This window comes from Poecile atricapillus, chromosome 2 (genome assembly GCF_030490865.1).
Source record: "Poecile atricapillus isolate bPoeAtr1 chromosome 2, bPoeAtr1.hap1, whole genome shotgun sequence".
Lineage (NCBI taxonomy): Eukaryota > Metazoa > Chordata > Aves > Passeriformes > Paridae > Poecile > Poecile atricapillus.
The window spans coordinates 24,600,766-24,615,489 of NC_081250.1; the positions used below are offsets into that span (position 1 = coordinate 24,600,766).

Consider the following 14,724-nt stretch of genomic DNA (forward strand, 5'->3'; position numbering starts at 1 on the left):
CACATCAAAACAATGCTGTTTCTGACACCCCGGTCATGTTTAAGGCAACGTTTCTCTGGCCCTTTATACAATAATATTACGATCTCCAGTGCTTCTACTGTTGTCTGTACATCAGCATCTTATAGATCTCTTCATTGTAATAGGACTTGAGTATCCATTTCAGGTGTGACATCCTGCTAATAAAATTATGGGCCAAGGACTGACCTATGGATTAACGGAGTTTCTCTCACACCACCTTGGTCCATAGCAATGTTCTCACATTCTATTTATCCTCTGCTGCAGAAGTTTAGTCTAAAAATCCATTATCTATGTTAACTCTACATAAATACTGTGGAAATTTCATATGCAACAATTCAGTAGCTATTTTCTGTGGGCTTTGTCTGAACAACTTCTTTACCCCTTTTCCACTCACATGAAAATGCACCACCCAGACACATTATGGAGACTACTTGCATTGATTTCTACTGACTCCTTCATCTGTTTCTTAGTATGGTTATGAAGCTTAATACATTTTTTAGTTGAACGCATAGCCTTTTACAACCTGAAGCTCTGAAAATTAGAACAGCATGCCTTCATGAATAATGAATTTAAAATTTATGTATTTTTAGACAAACAAATATGACAGAATAGGGAATATTTGGCTAAAATGAAATTATTTCTATGCAATTTCATTTTTAAATAATGATGCATGGAAATATTTTAGTCTGTTAATCCATTGCTGGTACTTCAGCAAACTACGGTTTCAGTGAACCTGAGGCTAAACAGAGAATTCTATATTTCTAAAATTTCACAGAATGGCTAGGTTTGGAAGGGACCTTAAGGTTATCTGGTTCCAACCCCATGCCATGGCAGAGGAAAAGGAAACACACGTCCCTGGGTGGGCTCGAACCACCAACCTTTCGGTTAACAGCCGAACGCGCTTACCGATTGCGCCACAGAGACTCCCTTGGCACTGGAATCTTCATAAGAAAAAATATTTTTCCTACCCAAAATAAATTTATATTCCTAAAAACATTGACTTCAAGTATCAGGGATTTAGTGCAGAGATGCTAAAAGAGAACATGGTCATCACATGGCATCTGTATTGCTGGCAGCCAGAAGGAAAGGCTTATAATGCTGCACAAACACTGCAAAGCTTGCACTGTGGTTATGTAGGCTTCCAAAGGCTGCCCTGTAAATTCTGAATTTTAATTCACAAGGGAGAACCAGAAAAAGGAACAAAATTAAACAAAGTGTTCATGAAAAATAGAATAACTCAATTTGACAAGGAACTAACAGTGACTGCCATTTTTCGTCAACCAGAAGTCAAGAAAAGAGGGAGGAACTAGAAAAATTTACACCTGCATGCCAAAATAATCATCTTAACCCATTACTTTGATAGATACAAAGCTTTAATGATAAAAATACAAGCAGCTGAAAGAAAATTAATTTGTATTAGTGAGCTGAGCTGGGTTGTAGCCCCTTTCTCAGGACTGTAGCCACATAGCAATGACATATCCTATGATACAGAAAGGTGTGCCCCCTTAACTGTCCTTAATGAAAAGGAACAGATGATTTAAATATTTGCTATCTGCCCATTTCCCTTCCTTGTCTTCATCTGATCCATCTTTGTTACAGACCCACAGAAGCCTGAAATGAAAACTCTATCAAGCCTTGTTATAGAACAGCAGATGTATATACCTCTTAGTGATAAAGCTAGACATGGCCTTTGTAGGTGTGATTTCATAATTACTTCACTTAATATCAGTCTGATTTTAGTACAGATTATTGAGAAACCATTTTTATAACTTACAAAATTAGAAATCTGTAAAAGCAGTATTTTCTGATAGAACTTCCAGGAATCTTACAGGTTTGAGGGCATATTTTTTTCAGCATTTGGCTACAACTTCAGTACTCAGGCTACACTGCTTAATTGAACAAGTCCACTGAGAAAAAGATTTCTTACACTTTGTACTCCCTCTTCATTAATGCAATCAAACATTTGCAAAAGGCAGCTACCATGCATACACATGCCACATGGAAACTTGATTCTTAGGGAAAAATTGATTATCATTATGAGGCTGAAAACCTGGAAATTAAAATGTCTGATGCCATCATCTGGCAGCTACCCAAAAGCTGCCCAGGCAAAAGCTGTATAACTGAAAATACTACACCTGGGAATCCATTGGAAATATAGCTTTATTTCTGGCATTACAATTTGACCAGAGCAATCTGGCAATGCTGCACCATTTAAACTAAGAAGTGATATGGTTTGGGGTACGGCAGATGTTACTAATGAATTAGTCAACACTTAATCTGTAAATTAATGTAGGGAATATTCTACTTATTACGTAACAGAATGTTCCTTATGAACACATGATCATTTTCCTTTTGAAACTTCAAGACTAGAGGTAAGTGATAATTTTTTTCTAGCTCTCATGCTTATATTCCTTGTTATATATACTTCTGAAGAATTAATTACACTCTTAAACACAAACTCAAAGGGGAAAATATTACGAGAATGCCCTACTATTCCTCTGACTGAGAATATTTAAGTATCAGCTCTCTGTTACACCTGACTTTATACTACATTAGCCACTTTATCTTCTTACATGCTTTCAGTCCTTGTAATTATATTGTGCCTTTGCCTGAGGACAGTAGCTCCAACTCGAGAAGTTACATAGGCTGTAATGCTGAAAACAGGAGAAAGAAGATCTCCTCTGAACTCAATTTATCAGCAAACTCATATATGCATGCCAGGTTTGACCCATGGCACAAAGTTCTCCTTTCATTTATGCTGAGCCTGCCAAGCAAAGTCAGGAAGCATTAAAAGAAAAATTAACTCCTCTAAATTGTACCTGTGTAAATTACATCTGTCCAATTTAAATATATTTGCTAAATTGAACAGAAAGTCACCATTCTTCATGGTAAGTCATTCACCTCATTCTAACTTACAAGTAAATTACCACCTTACTTGCTCTCTCAGTTCTGCAGGGGGAGGGTGAGTAGTTTAAAATAGATTGGTTCTCTCTGAGTTAGTGGAATTAGGTGGGATGAACCCCTTCATTCCTGAATGTTATTAGATTGACTCATAGAGGAAACAGAGCAGCCAAAAACCACAGTAATGACAGCGTCAGTCATTAGTGACTATATAAAACACCACAGCCTCTTATGAAAATAATTAATCCAGTTAATCCAAGTTAACTGGATTAATTGCAGCAAAAACAAGTGTGAAGTTCTTCCAGAGCCATTTTACTTTTAATATTCATAGACATTATCCCATGTGCACAACACTGCCACATCTCCACTGCCTCCCAAAGGCACTTTTCCTTTCTCTGGGTCTTTTCTCTGTGGCTGCTCTAAGTGTTCCCCTCCCACTTACGGCCCTTGGAGCTTCCAGCAGAGCAAGCAGAAAGCCAACAGGAAGCTATAGCATTTGCAAACCAAAAACTGAGGTTTGACTGATCAGAAGAGCTAGCAGACTGGTTTAATTCCAGCACACTAAGTTGATCAGCAGACAGGAAAAAAAAAAGTAGGTACACAATTTACAAAGCTGCTTCTAGCTAATAATAGTTCATGTCTGGAGTTGGTTTTATAGGGTACTTAGCAATCCCTAATTAGCCTTTTCTATCAGGCCTTTTATGTATAGTGGTTTTAGTGTGAATTACTTAGGTATATGTCATGATGCCAAATTCAATTAGCTTGTGAAAAACAAGGAGGAACCTGTTAGAAATGAGACCACATGCACGCAAACCACTTCCTAACTCACAGCACTTCAGCCAAAAGCTTCTGACTTCTGAATGATGGGGATCTCAATTATCAAACACCTAAGCAATGTTTCCAAGGAAACAAGGAAGCAAAAGCAGATGTCTTGCTCACATACATATAAATATTTAATATGCACATGGAGATTGATTATCTCAATTAAGATACTCAACCTGCAATGGTATCAGCTGTTTTTTGTGTACAGTATCAAACTGTATTTGTACAGTCTTAAAATAACACAGTTGAAATCCACACATGGAGTTTTCAGGCATTACTGAAGATCAGTGTTAGGTCTTCATGGCAAGTGAGGAATGCCCAGGGACTTCCAGCAGCAGGCAGCAGATCTGAAAGAGCCCTCCAAAGGCTACAGAACAGAATTACTATTTCCAAGGGTAGTAATTTTCTGAGATATCTATAAAGAAAAGTATGGTTGTTTTGATAGCATTTTAGTTCCTGTTGCTCTTTTAGAGAAACAACATGATTTAGTTGAAGATCCCTGAAATTCTGCAGAGAGACACCTTGCTGTGGACACTTGAATTCATTTTTCGATTTTGAGAATAAAACAGTGTATTAAATTTCCCTGCTTAAGCATTGTAGCGAGCCTAACTGAGAAGCTGAGTCAACACCCCAGGAGCTCGGGTAGAACCCCATTCTATCTGCATGTACACTGATTACAGTAACAGCAGTAATTTGGGTAAGATTTGGGAGCTGCACTCATGGTCATAAATGCACCTTGCAGACTTGCCAGGTAGCCCTCAAACTTAACATAGTTACATTGCAGAATGAGACAGACTGAAGTAAATATGATTTGGTTGGATGAAAAGTCTCACTTGTTCATGAACAAATATTATATAAACAGATGAAGAAGAGTATCTGTGGTCCTTAATGACTGCAGGAAAGATATATTTTATAAGACTGTAAAGAATCATTAATGAGCAACAGTGCAAAAAGCTACAAAATATTCTAGCTAAAGAATATGTTAAAACGTGTTTAAGTTGCTTCTTGAAGTGTAAAATGCATATGAAATGAAGACAAAGAAACTGAATCCCTAGCAAGAATATTTTAACAAACGATAAGGTTTGTTCTCAGTAAGAAGGCTTTGAAAATTCTTGACTTTTTGAATGAGGCATGAGAAAAAAAATAATGCATCAATGAGAATTTTTCATTTATTAAGTAAAAGAATCCCTACTACAATCACAATTGGGGGGGCTTGGTTTGTTTGGATTTTTGTTGTCATTGTTTGAGTTTGGTTTTGTTGGGGTTTTTCTAGAAAAACATAACCAAATAACTACACATCTTTATATGTACATCTGTACCATTTATCTCTCTCTTTTCCTGAGAGAATAAACCTGAGCACTTTAAAATAGTGAAGTGTTTTTATTATTTAAAAACAATACTGAAAAAGTGAATGAATCAACAGACATATTTGAGTAGAAAAGAAGTATACAGTACATGTTGGCAGATAGTAAAGACATCGGTCAGATAGAAATGGGATATGCATTGAATATATAGTAAGAGCACACATCAGAATAATACTTAGAACTCAAATTCTGTATGTACATTACATTATGTGACTACATACTGCACGCATTCCCTAAGTTTTAAGTTTGTTTATACGGTTTATATATGGTTACTTTATTTTGTGGAAATGTCTTTCCCATGACAGTCTGCCCTGTTCTGGGCCAGCTGGGCTCGGTGGCAGCTCCCCAGCCCCACCACTGATGAGGGTCTGGATTCGGAGCCCAAATTTCCTGCCCAACTCAGATAGCTGCTTGTGGATGAGGAGAATTTCCCTCTTGTAAATCTTAGCAAGGTTTGATTTCAGCAATCATTTCATGCATTCCCCAAAGCCAGGTAAATCTGTGGAGGTCGACCTCTTGTCCCAGGAAAATTGCCATAGGATGCGAAGACAGTCTTAAGATGCACCACAGTAGATTTAGGTTGAATTTTGGGAAGAATTTCTTGAGAAAATGTGATTATGAGCTGCCCGGGAGGTGGTGGAGTCACCATCCCTGGAGGTGTTTAAGGAAAGACTACATGTCTTTCCTTAGGTTTAAGTGGCATGGTCCAATTGGCATGGTCACAGGTTGGACTCGATGATCCCAGGGGTCTTTTCCAGCCTAACTGATTCTGTGATTCCGTGTGTGTCAGCTTGCTTGTACAGTTGCCCGTGTTCAAAGGGACTGAGCGTCTCCCAGCCTGGAATGACCATTTCCTTGTCAACAGAAGCGTGACAAGTGTTAAAAAATCGCATTATTTGGAACGAAGCCCTCACTGTCCAGTGCCCGTTACGGACCGTGTGTGGCACAGACCCTCGCCCATCTCCTCCTTCACGGAGCACAGCCCCCAGGGGCTTTCCGCCTCGCCGCCGCCCCCTCAGCTGCGGGGCTCGGGCCGAGCGCGGTGAGATTCCGTTGAACCCCCCGGGAGCCGCCGCATCCCCACGGCGCCGCGGGGCGGGGAGGCGAACGCGGGGGCCGCCCGCTGGCGGCCGAGAGGAAGCGGCGGCACCACGAGAGGGGCGCCGGCTCCGCCCCGTGGGCCGCGGGGTGTGAGGCTGCTCTCGGCCGCGGCGGCGGGGACAGCGGCAGCGGCGGGGTCCGCGTTGGCCGCCGGCGGGGACCCAGTGCTGCCCCGCCGCGCCCGCCCGCCCCATCGCACGCTGTTGTCATGGAGGAGCCAAGATGGCGGCGCTGGCCTACACCGGGGGCAAGCGGGAGATCAACTACTACTTCAGCGTGAGGAGCGCCAAGGCGCTGGCGCTGGGCGCCGTCCTGCTCCTCACCGCCTGCCACGCCGCCTCGCGCCGCTACCGAGGTGAGGGGGCGGCCGCGGGCGCTCCGCGGGGGGCCGCGGCTGCCGGGCAGGGGAGGCGGAGCCCCGGTGCAGCCCCGGCGGAGCTCGGGAACCGTGGCCGTGCGGGGAGGGCGGCGGGTCCCTCCGCCCGGGGCAGCCGCGGCGGGCCGGGGCGGTCTGGGCAGCGTGGCGCGGTGCGGCGGGTCGGTGGCTGCCGAGGGACGCGACCCTGGGGACAGCGGCGCCGGGGACCCGGCCCGCGGGGCCCTGCGGGCCCGGCCTGGGGGTCGCCGCAGGCCCCGCCGGTCGGGTGAGGCCCCGCGGAGTGAGGGGAACGAGCGAGGCTGGCGGGGCCGTGGCCGTGCGGTGTTTGCGCTGAGAGCGCGCCGCAGCTCCGGGGACACGGCCTGCGGCAGGTGAAGCTGCAGGGGTAGAGGGTGTCTTCTTCCCTGTCACTTGTTTCCGTACGGCATGAATAATGGCTAATTACCTGGCAGTTAGTGGTTAAAGTCTTAATTGGTACGAGATTTGGTATATATTGTTTCACTCTTTGAACCATCGCCTGAGACATAAGGAAACCAGCCGCCTTGGTGGATGAAGCGAAGTAAAGAGCTGTTTGGTTTCACGTGTTGTCGGTGGCCGCGGAGGAGCTCTGGGCACCGAGTGGCTGTGGCTGTGACCGGCTGCGCACGGGCGCGCCTCGGTTACGGGGCGCCGGGAGCTCCGCTCGGTCCTCCTCGCTACGGCTGTTTTGGCCCTGATGCAGAGAATCTTGGCATGCTCCGTGAATACAAATGGAGCTGCTGAAGGAAGTATTTACTTGTTTCTGTGTCATGCTAAAAAATGTGGTATGATTTTTTGTGAGTAAAGCAAAAAGTTGATCTGTAGGGAGATGACCGCGGCTCTGTTTGTTGTAGCAGAACTGGTGTGCTCTAAGACTTGGCTGCCAGCATTCCTGGGAGACAAGGCTGAGGCAGGTCACGGTGGAAGTGGGAAAACCGGTAGGGATCTTTATGTTTACGGTTCCCTAGATTCATCCTCTAGCTGGCATGTCAGTAAGTCTGAACTGACTAGTGTTAAATTTGAAGGCTTGGAAGCATTTACTGAATTCTAGAGTAGCTCAAGCATGAGATAATTGAACTTGCCTGTTGTGCAGTGTTCCTTAAGGCACAAGAGAGTCACAAAACTAGACAGGAGGAGGGTGGCAAATATTTTAAAGAGGGATTGCAAGACTAAGCAGAAGGGGACTGACAAAGCAAGCACGTTACGAGGGAAATTATATATATATATATATAATTTCAGTAAATTCTGGGAGAGTTAATGGGGGGTAAGTCTTAGATTGCAAAATGGTGAGAATCTGCTGGCCTTTATGTAAATTGATATGGTCAGTATGAATTGTTACAAACCGTTCAAGTTTTTTCACTAAGGCTTTTAGTTTCTTGAAGCAATTAAAGGGTAAGGGAAATGTTTTCCCATAAGTGTTTAAATGGTAGGAGGACTTGTAGTCATAGAGAAAACAGACTTACCAGTTTGAGCTTCTATGAACATAAAATGTTCAAAAGAGAAGTTTACAAAACAAAGGTGGAAAAATTACAGCAGACAAATTTTTAGGGTAGATAAAAGCAGAGGTAAGAAAGAGATCATTCTGGGAACTGCAGCAATATCAAACAGTTGATATTCAGCAAATGCCACAGTACATTTGACAAGCAATGAAAAAACAAGTGGTTTTCACTGATAATGCACACCTAAAGCTCACTGGCACTTCATTTATTCTCAGTGGTGTTGGTCACCCACTCTTAGTAGTGGTATAATAGAACTTGGAAAGTGTGTACAAAAGAGCAACACAAATGGCAGAAGAATAAAACAGATTCTCTATGAGAAAAAAATGAACTAGAATAAAATTCTGTAGCCTGGACAGAAACTTAGTAATTTCTTAATGATCTCATGGTAGGAATTATTGGGGGAGCATAAATTGATTGTTACTGTGTCGTAACACAAAAGATGTCAACTAACAAATGAAAATAGGTAATACATTTTAAATGATTGCAAGAATGCACTTTCTTTTACACATAAGACATTTTACACCAAGATTTTTATATCAAAAATATCCCAAAAAAGGTTATCCTGATTTCTAGAGGGTGTATGAGATAGAGCTGCAAACAGGTTCAAAACTGCCAGGCTATGAAAGCCAGGCCATGTCACATAAGGGATTGCTGTGTTTGTTCTGCTTTTGTACTTTCCCTTTTGTCTGATTGTCATTACATATAAAGATTTTAAATAATTTTGGCCACAGCCATGCAAGTACATATTATTGATAGGAGCAGCCCAGTGTACTTCCTCATCAAACTTGCCTGTATAAAATTTACTTGTATGAAAAAATGCTGAACTGGGGTTGTAGAAAGTCAGATTTATGTTCAGGAAGACTGTTGTATTTAGGGGTCACCTACACTTTTTTTGCAAAAGGATGTGAATAAAGAGAAGGTACAGACTGTCTTTAATTTGTGAAGAGTTAAGTGGGTTGAATATTTACATACTGTCAAGTGAAGTTAGAGCTTTGTGGTTTTCAGTTGTTATATTTCAAAGGTAAAGTCCTAAACCTTTCTGGAAATAAGAATTTATTTAAAATTTTGCATCTTAAAATCAACACTAGTAAATTCTGTTTAAAACTACATTTTTTACTTTGGATAATAGAGAACAATTGAATTTCCAGTTCTTTGAGAGTATGTGTTTCAGAGAAAGCTTTGTGTCTGCTCTGGCACTGAATGAAGACTTTGAAATTTCACAATTTCAATGGAATAACCACAATTTTGAGGAATGATAAATTAGAATAATGAACATAATAAAATTCAGAAAAATTATACACTTTGTATAACTATAATGTATATCTAAGTAAGCATAAAAGTTAATATGTTGGAAGGATAATTTACATAAAGAAAGAGTTTAGAAAGAATGGCCTGTGTTTTGTGTATACAATGGCACTTGGAATTCTTAGGTTTTGGGTTGGGTTTTTTTTTTTTTGTTTTTGTTTTGTTTTGTTTTTCTTTTAAGATCTCATTGATGGTTAAGAAGAATTTGTGGTGTATTAAAATAAGTATAGTTCTTTGGCTGCTGTTTCACCTGCTAAAGCCAGACTTGAGCTTTTCTGGAGGCACTGTCCGGTCTGTAACTTCCGCTTTACTTTCTTGGGTGCTGTTTCAGTTTTGTTTTACTCCCCTGCCTCATATTCTCCCCTTATTTAATACTATTATATTTGAAGGAAGATATCGACCATTGGTAATGGCCCGAATGAGTTTCAGGAGCTTTCTAATATTGCTCAGGGCAATAGTAAGATAATCAGTACCTGGAGTTGGGAAAGAAGGCATAACCCCTTGACATGAAATATTGTTTTTGTGTTTGAAATATATACAGTGTGTGATGTTTGGAATGTTACTTCAGTGAACATACTGTAGGGTAAAGGATTAATTGTTTTATGGGCAATTACTGTGGCAGGAGTGCCATGGATTGCAGAGGTACTGAGCTTGGGTCATGACCTCTTATATAAGGACATCCTCCAGTCTTGAAAACTTGATTGAGAAAGAAGTGATAGTGGTCTACAAATCATGACAGATGTAAGTCCAAACTATCTTGTCCCATGGAAGAAGCAGGGAGTGCCCCAAGTAAATGCAGTAGAAACCTTATTTCAAATAAAGGTTGATGATTCTTCAAGCATCAGCTCTGGATATAGAAAACTCTACAAGGATTCTGTGGGTTCTAAGAACTTGACGACTGCATTCCATTTCAGGAAGTCCTTGGAATGAACATAGTTGGAAGAATATTAGGCAAGAACATAATGTTTATTTGCCTTCTTCTTACTTATCTCTGAGCATCTGTGTTTGGACCCTGTTGAAGGCAGAATACCAGGATAGACTGACCATTGGTCTGACTATGAATAACTGTCCTGATTTTCTTACACATCTTTCTCAGCAAGTTAATGGATGTCAGAGTGAGTCTGATTAGTCATGGATATTCTTTTACAAAGTTTACTCTTACATCACTTTGATACATCTCCTTGTTGTCATCATTGCAAAGTGGAGGACTTAATATCAGTAGTAACTCTAAGCCACCTCATTATCAACTAATGTTGCTTTTGATTAGATAGTTTTTTTTATTATTCCTGACAGTTTCATTTTTTATGCAACTTAATTGAAATAATAGTTTACATGAGTTTGCAAGTTTGAGAATCAGGGAAATTGTGTAGCCTGAAAACCAAAGTATGAGTTGAGCCTAATGAAGTGAAGGTTTCACAGAAAGTGTTAGGTATGGGCAGTGGTACATTGTTTCTGCACAAGCTAAAACAAGTCCCTACTATTTCATTCACAACCATTTCCCTGTTTGTCAGTGCTCCGAAATGCCAAGTATGACAAAAATGCTGGAGAGCAACTTCTCTTGCATTGAATGGTGTTCAGTTGTGTTCAGTTAGCAGCAGAATCTGCTTGACATGGAGTTGGGAAGATAACAGTAACAACAGTTATGATTTCATAACTCACATATTTGAGATTTAACATGACCTGAAATATCAGCACTTGTAAAACGAGTCATCTTAATTAGCATAAAACTTATTGACTGGAAAAGATAAGTGCAGAATGATCAGCAAATTGATGTGTAAATGTTTGTTGTTTTTTTTTTTTTTGTGTATTAAACCATATCACCTGTTCTAAGATGACCACATGACTGTGTGTCTTAAACAGGGAGATGTAATAGACTGTCTTGCAAACCTTGTGATGAGTTTTGTATTCTATACAAGATGCTGTGCATGGTGACTCTGTGTAGAAGATTGTTTTATTCAACAGTTGTATTCTTTAGTTTCATATTAATGTATTCTGGATAGTAGAAAGTGTGGATTGGCATCTCTTAAAGGAAATGCCATTCTAAGTCACAGCATCTTTCTCACAGCAGAAGTGGGATAACTAACATTTTGTGGATAGGGGTGGGATTTACGGAACAGTATTGTATGAATGAGAAGGCAACTTGCAGAAACTTATGCAAGGTGTATTTACAATCAGTTAAATTTATTTACTACTGTTGATTATTTAAATTTCTGTTTTTCAGATGTTGTCAAAATATTTTTTATAATAGCAACAGTCTATGTTTTACATTTCATGTGTCTAAATTCTAATCTTACTATAACATTTTAAAGGTGGTGATACGTGTGAGTATCTTCTGTCCAGTGGGAGATTTCTTGGAGAAAAAGTATGGCAACCTCACAGTTGTATGATGCATAAGTATAAAAATAGGTAAGGCAGCTCATGTCTTCTGTTCATTTGAAAAAAAGAGTCATTGTTGTTTGACTGCAGCTGCAGTAATTGCAGTATTGTTCATTTTATATCTGATTCTCTAGGCTTTCAAAAGTATACATTTATCAGAAAGAAGTCTTTTCCCAGTACTTTGTGTGTTTACAGTGTTTACCATAGTTGTATTTGTCTATAAAAATACAAATAAATGTTGGTGATGGAGGTACTGGCACAAATTATGGAGAGCCACATGAGGCTGCTTATGTCACTCTCAGATTGCTGACCTTATGTGTCAAATTGCAAGTAAAAATATCCCAAATAAAATTACCAATCACTTTTTTCACTTACTAGTAAGAAACTTTTTTTTTTTTGAGTTATGCTGTATATTCCCATTTTGAAACTACTGTATTTGTAGCACACATAATAGGAAAACCTGCTTAGCTGTTTGCCTAATCCCATTAGCAGGAGAGTTCATTTTCAGTTCAATGCAAATTGCAATAAACTGTTTATTAATTCAGCATGTTTAAAAAAAATTATCATGCCTTAGAGCTGGATATAATGCTTACAATTATCTGTGTAGCTCTGTAGATTTTCAGAATACTTCTAAGATACATGTTTTCTGTAACATTACTGTTGCTGTTTTGTTTTACAGTGAAGCAAAAAATTGCCTCATAGACAAACATGTTGTGTTTATAGGAGATTCTAGGATTCGACAGCTGTTCTACTCATTCATAAAACTGATAAATCCTCAAGTGAAAGAAGAGGGAATTAAGGTGAGATAGCTTGTTTTGTTGATTGATTTTTTTTGTTGTTTGTTTCTGTCTTCCCAATTTACCTCATGACTCTTGCCTGAACTTCAGAAAAGCAAATTGTACTTTTTGCTGGCTTAGCCATATGAAAGGAGAAGCACAGAGGAAGAAGATTTGACTTGTTCTTTGAAGAAGAAAAAGATTGGACCAAAATAATTGTTTGGGTACAGATGAGATAATTGTGAATCTGAGAACTAGGAAGCTCAAGAGAAAGCTTGCAGCAGCCTGGGAATAAATTAATGAAGCTGACTTGTCCCATAGCAATTTATGCTTCGTATTTGGTTTCTTGATGAGAAAATGATTGCTTCTTTGTATGTTTTTAAATAGTAGTAATTTGTGCCTTCTAATTTGTCATTTAAAATGTCAGTTAAATCGCTGATCTAATCTGTTCATAAAAATCCTTGGGGCAATGACAGATTTCCGGGTCTAACTTGAAGCTGCAACTAAAAATAGCTTCAAGTCTTACCTAATTTTTGATCACTGATGAGGAGCTGTCTGAATTTGATAAGGTGAAGTATGTAAACTGCTGCTGGGTAGAAGGAGGAAGAAAGGATTTAGGTGTATTATTTGTTGAACAGAATGCTGATTTCTTTTGCTATATGATACTTCTTGGGCACATGTCTTCATAGATGTACATACATATGTGATAGAAAAGACACCTTTTACTTCAGATTTGTCCATCAGATTTGTCAATTATTTAGTAATTCTGTCACTTAGAAGTGCAAGCTGGCAGCTTGTCCAGCATGCAGTCACTTCCACCTGTCAAAACAAGGTGTTTGATTGATCCAAGGGCTCTGGGTTTCCTAGTAAATTGGTTAGGTCACTCTCGCTGCCCAACAGTAATGGTGAGATGATAGAGGTCTGTAGTGCATTTTGAGTTGAGAGTATTTTTTGTCAAGCATTACTGAAATCAAAATCTCAGTTTGAAGAAGAGAAGTACACGTATTCTTGTGGACTAGGACCAAAATTAATACTGTATTTAATAATTTTAAAAGAGTATTGTGTATGCATATCTGACTCCTTCCTTTCTTGTTTCTTGCAGTTTTCACTCAGAAAAATTAATAATGCATTCTAGATTTTATTTCTGCTTGAGATTATTTTCTTTTATTCTTTAATTAAAACTAGTTGGTTGTTTTGTGTAAAGGAGATGGGCAGATGAAAAGGAAGGCTGGAAAAATGCAGTGTAAGAAAAGAAAGAGGAAAAGTCCAAAGTTTTTCTTATGTCGGGAGGCTAAATTTAGGAAAATGTTTGATACCTTTGGAACAGACTGAATAGAGAGCATTTCAGACTTTGTTGGCTAGATTGTTTCTAGGAAAAATAACTGTTTATTTTAGTAGCTTGTTTTATCAAGAAATCAACATAAATATTTTGCATGAGTCCTCTGAGAAGTTTATACAAGAAAAATCCTTTCCACTGAAGGTAAATATTGTGCGAGAGCAAGTTAGCATAGGTATGTAAATATTTTGTTTTCATTCAGGAAGTTTTTCTTACTTTGTTTTTATTGTTTTGGGGTTTTTTTGACAGCATGGAAATATCCCATTTGAAGATAAATCTGCTTCAATTAAAGTGGTAAGTTTTTATCTAGTGTTAAAGTGCAAACCATAATCATGTTATTATTTCATACACTGTAGTTGAAAATGCTGTCAGAGCTGAAAAGTTAAAAGAAGGTTAATACCATCAACATTCTTTATAAATATTTCACAGATGTTTCACAGTATATCTTATCATACTATATTTTAAGAGAATTTGATATGGAGTACTTGTATTGTGGCTTGGTTTTGGGCATAAGATCTGGAATTGTGTATAATTTTTGTCAGATCTTACAATTTGGCCTTTCCAAGAATACCTTTTGCCAGGAAGTTTACCTTTTTCATGCTGTAAAAATATGTATCTGGATCTTCCTTGGCCTGGTAATTGTAACTGCCATTGAGTTTTCTATGCTATCCCAACAAGTATTCCTTCCACTGTTTTTGCATGTAGAAATAAGCACAATGTTGATTATAATGTGGATATTTAAAAAGAGAAAACAAAGTACTTGAGGGTAGTTTTTTGAAGTACTCTCTTCTTCTCTGCCCTGGCAATGGAAATGCTGTCCTCAGTAGCT

The 14,724-nt window shown here is 39.4% G+C and overlaps 1 protein-coding gene and 1 non-coding gene across 4 annotated transcripts in view; one reads left to right on the forward strand and one right to left on the reverse strand.

The window, feature by feature from the left end:
* Window positions 1–868: 868 nt before the first annotated feature.
* TRNAN-GUU (transfer RNA asparagine (anticodon GUU)) lies at window positions 869–942 on the reverse strand. Its single transcript has one exon. It is a non-coding gene; the product is annotated as a tRNA-Asn (tRNA).
* A 5,298-nt stretch (window positions 943–6,240) lies between these two features.
* CASD1 (CAS1 domain containing 1) overlaps window positions 6,241–14,724 on the forward strand; it is a 28,743-nt gene continuing 20,259 nt past the window's right edge. Inside the window, exons 1-4 of one of the 3 annotated variants that reach the window (XM_058830998.1) lie at window positions 6,241–6,561; window positions 11,717–11,813; window positions 12,463–12,583; window positions 14,145–14,189. In XM_058830998.1, the coding sequence (XP_058686981.1) occupies window positions 6,429–6,561; window positions 11,717–11,813; window positions 12,463–12,583; window positions 14,145–14,189 (396 nt within the window). In that variant the 5' untranslated portion in view covers window positions 6,241–6,428. Of the gene's footprint in view, window positions 6,562–6,632; window positions 6,957–11,716; window positions 11,814–12,462; window positions 12,584–14,144; window positions 14,190–14,724 lie in introns of those variants that run through there. The other 2 variants (XM_058831000.1, XM_058830999.1) reach the window with 2 other exon arrangements.